A 4,586-nucleotide genomic window follows, 5' to 3' on the forward strand; every position below is an offset into this window, starting at 1 on the left:
AAACCTCTACTTATACAACCGAGATATAGTCCTTATGCTGCCGAACTTCCTGGTAACTTTTGTGCAGGGGAAAAAAAACATTGGTAGTAAATACCAGAGGGCTCTTTAAACATTCCTCCCCTGCCCCTTCTCCTCCCGCAGTAACATTTAAAAAAAAAAATTGGAAATGCACATTTTTTTTAAATTATATTACAAAGAGATACTGTTTAAAATTACCATCCCGATCTCCCTCCCCAAATATAAATTACTGAAGCATATTCCCTAATCTTTTCCCCTCTTTTTTTTTTGTGTGTGCAGTTTATTTATTTATTTATTTTTTTAACGTTCTTGTTCTTAGCAGCAGCAGCTTTCTGACACAAATGTCTGTGGCTCCTTGTGTATCCAAAGAAAAGAAAATACAAAATAAAAAAAAAAAAGAATTGCACCAAGTCCCCCACAGTGACCCATGATAAAGAAAAGAGGGATTATTTTACGTCCAGTTAACCGTTTTAAAGTTCGTCCTCTTTAAATATGAGGTGTATTTGGTAAAATTTAAAAAAAAAAATGTATCTGGGTTGAGCTAGTCTTTTGTTCAAAGGTGGAAAAACAACTGACGGACGGAAGGGGAGAAAAGTAAGCAAGAGGCCGAAGTACTTCCAGAGCTGTCTTTGGGAAGTGTCAAGCGTTGATCGAGTGGCAAAAGGACTTGTCTTCCAGCATATCCCATCCGGCCTTTGCCTTTTGCTTAAATTGGTTTCGAAAGCACCCCCCCTCCCCCCCTAATACTGTATCACTGCTATGCGCTACGGGATCCTGTTTCCCCCCCAAAAACAAATTCGTGTCTTTGTTTCCAGTAGATATAGGTTGAACGGTATAGGGGCAGAAAAAGGATGTCTTCCTTTTTTTTTTTTTCTTAAATAAATATTTTCTATTTTTTTTCCTTGTCCGTTAATATTTAACAGTTTGTTCCCAAAATTTGGCGAGGAGAGAGAGAGCGCGCGAGAGCCCTGCGCATACTTTTTTTTAATCGTCCACCTCTATCTCCTCGTCTTCTTCTGAAAATTCGTCCGTGGTTTGGTCTCTGGAGGAGGACTGCGGGGACTGTGGGTAACAACCTCCCAGCCCCTGAGAGGAAGGCGAGCCGCAGGGAGACAGGGCCCGGGAGAGGACCTTGGGCCCAGGCTGATCGTCCAGCTCCGACATGGCCGACAGTTTTTCTAGGGCGTTGGGGGGCAGCTTTTTGAGGGATTCTACGTCGGCTTTCATCTCCTCCAAGTCCCTCTTCAGCTTGGCCCTCCGGTTCTGGAACCAGGTGATGACCTGGGCGTTGCTGAGGCCCAGCTGCTGGGCTATCTGGTCCCTGTCCGCCGGGAGAGGTACTTCTGGTACAGAAACCTCTTCTCCAGTTCGTAGATCTGATGGTTGGTGAAGGCTGTGCGGGACTTCCTCCTCTTTTTGGAGGTCTGTCGGTGGCCAAAGGCGTTCAGGTGGTCGCGACCTGCAAGAGTCCAAATAAAGTGGTGGTCAGTACTGTGCTGACACAATAAATAGCACTAGTGCCGGAATCTTCAAGTGGTAGGAACAACAAGACTCCAATGACAGAAACCCATCTCATCTTTAAATCTCTTATTAACTTTAAGAGCCCCTTCCAGAGATCTTCCCTCCCTCCCCCCACACGTTTTTGTTTGTGTCCTAAGTCTGATCTTTTGAGGATCACCGTCGCTGGTCACTTTCGTTAAATGTATCTTTCATTCCTTACTTGTAAAGAGCAGAGAATGGCTTTAGGAATTGATTCAGTTTACTGGCTTTCAACACCTGGCAGATCGTCAGATCATTCTTCACACAGATGTTGAAAAATAAAGACTTGTGCAAATAATGAAGGCGATATAATATTCTTGTAAAACAGATTGTATACATGTGAGTATTTAAGATATAAACTGAAGCTATATATATATATAACAATGAATAGAATATTATGTCTTCCACTAAGAAATATTTCTCCACTTCATTTGACAAATCAGTGTAACCTATTCAAGACTATTTGCTTATTAATCGGTGCGCCAACTGTAATTCTGTAACAAAAGATCCTGACAAAAGTGCATCACTTTAATTTAAGAAAGACCTTCGCCACAGTAAAACAGCCATAATTATCATTTTTTTCTTTCCTTCTAGCAGTTAGCCATACAGGAGTTCTCTATATTCCTGCAGACACCTAGCCCTGATTCGTTACTGACACTTTTAGAAATGTAGTTGTTATCCAGACAGCAAGCCCCCTCCCCCTTCCATCATGGTTTTTATTTAAACCTTAACTTGAGATTTAATCCTTTTGTTTTGCTGTCACATTAGGTTATGAGAATTCAAACTAAAATTATGTATATGGAGTAACCTATTTGGTGTTCATTATTATATCTGTTTCATATATTCTTCACATATACAAACAGTGACATATATAGGCAGAGGATAACTATATTACTGCAACATCTGCTTGAAAGATATGAATAAATAATATACTGTATATTACACTGCAGTTGATGTTCATAAACTCTATTCCTGTGCAGTACATTATATGCTATATCGTTATCTATATATTTATATTTTAGTTGTGAACATTTTTAATACTGCTAAAATCTGAAATGATACCTGGTCGTTAGGATACATGCAGTGCAGTCAAATATCAATCTTATACAATAATTTTCTCCTTTCTATTCAGCATTTGGGGTATTATCGTGGGATATTTTATGCAAGTTCACATTTAAACGCTATTGTGATCTTTCCCCGAGCAATTTCCTTGCTACTTCCTAACCTGTGGCATTGACTTTTCATGTCAATGGTGGGTATAACTTTTTTTTTTTTAAACAACCTGCTCAACTTTTCGTGATTCACCAATCATTAGAATATGAATTTCATTAGATGCCTTATCTAAAAGCGTTGAATACTTTCCCTAGAAGTTTTCTTTGCTAGCAATGCATTCAGTTGATCTGTGCAGATGAAGGTGTGAACCTTCCTAGAAACATGAGGCTAAAAAGCTCTTACATGAAACTGTTTAGAAGATGAAGACCACAACAATTGACATTTTTAAAGCGTTTTGATTGCATATAGTTTTCCAAATGTTTGCGGGGGAGACTCATTACCCTTTTCACCTCCCAGGCTAATTTGAAGGCAGTAATAATAACACTAACAATGATGACTCAATGAAAAAAAAATAAATAAATCTCTTTATCCACTTTCATTTTCAATCAAGGCCACCAGTTTGCAACAAACAAGCTCCTAAGCCCTTTGCAAATCGGTTCTAGTAGTGGTAGGAATACGGAATCACAGGACGAGGACTCTAGGAAAGGCCTGGGCTAGAGGTGGGGAAAGTTTTGACAGGACCGACTCTCTCGGAGATTGCCTTTGTATTGGGATTTTTTATTTTTTTTTTGTGTGTGCGGCTGGTGGTGGGGAGCAGCGGGGGGGGGGGGGGAGGCTCGCTGGGAAGGATACGGTACCTTCGGCAGCCTGCAGCACGCTCACTTCCAGCCCCTTGAAAGTTTTGCTGGCCAGCTCCTCCAGGGCGCAGAGCGGGGAGGACTGGGCGGCCACGCCGTTGCGGGCGGCCCCCGAGCCGGCCACCTTCTCCAGGACCCGCGGTGGGCAGTGGGCGCCGGAGCCGGAGGCTTTCTTCCCCGAGGGCTTGCTCAGGATATCCTCGATGCTGAAGGGGGTCAGGGGCTTGTTGGAGTTGGCCGGGGGCGGGAGCTGATCCAAGGGGCTCCTTCGCCTGTCCTCGCGGCTCGGCTGCAATAGCGTTCCTGCCTTCGCTTCTTTCGTGGAGGTCATTGCAAAATCCCCCGTTCCTTGCAAACAAATCAAATCAAATTAAAAAAAAATAAAAAATAAAAAATAAAGGCAAACTGCAAAAAAAAAAGAAAAGGAATAAGGCAAAAAAAAAAAAAGAGGGCGCACCAGCCACCTCTGCTTCCCCTTCTTTCTGTTCCTGCCTCCTTGTTTGGCTTTCGCTGGCGCCGGCGACTCAGCGACTCTCCCAGCAGCCGCTCATGCTGCCCTGCAAGTTGGGCTCCAAACTTCCAACCTCCGAAAACCGCTGCAAGAATTGTATTTCCTTTTAAGAGATCCACGGCTCCTCTCTGCGTGCTCCCGCCATGAAGATTTGCATGGGGAGACTGGATCCTTCCCAAACTAAAAATGTCACAAAAAAAAAAAAAAAAAAAGAGGGAGAAAGAAGGAAGAAGAAGAAGGAAAAAAAAAAAAAAAAAGCCAAGAAGCCCAAGCTACACTGGCCCAGAGAGATCCGAATTAAATAAATAAATAACAATACAGATAATGATGAGGATGAGGATGATGATAATGACCCTCCAAAACACTCCCAGGAGCAGAGGGTTTTGCTAACGAGTTACTGTTGATTGGGTGCGGATCAATTATAGCAAAACGCTACCCACTTACTGACCTAGCTCTGGCGCCTTAAAGGGACAGGCCGGAGTCATTAATTGGGCACTGCGGTGGGAGGAGTTCAGGAAGAAGAGTTACCAAACTTTGAAGTTGTGGGAATGAGATTTTTTTTTCCCCCTTCTATTTCTTTCTTTCTTTCTGTTTCTTTTTGATTATTA

The 4,586-nt window shown here is 42.5% G+C and overlaps 1 protein-coding gene across 1 annotated transcript; it reads right to left on the minus strand.

The window, feature by feature from the left end:
* Positions 1–1,002: 1,002 nt before the first annotated feature.
* LBX2 (ladybird homeobox 2) lies at positions 1,003–3,810 on the minus strand. Its single transcript, XM_029584716.1, is given in 3 exon segments — positions 1,003–1,352; positions 1,355–1,477; positions 3,468–3,810. Coding segments are annotated over 3 exon segments (804 nt in total). The 5' UTR covers positions 3,799–3,810.
* Between the last annotated feature and the right edge of the window lie 776 nt (positions 3,811–4,586).

Source organism: Rhinatrema bivittatum, chromosome 1 (genome assembly GCF_901001135.1).
Source record: "Rhinatrema bivittatum chromosome 1, aRhiBiv1.1, whole genome shotgun sequence".
NCBI lineage: Eukaryota > Metazoa > Chordata > Amphibia > Gymnophiona > Rhinatrematidae > Rhinatrema > Rhinatrema bivittatum.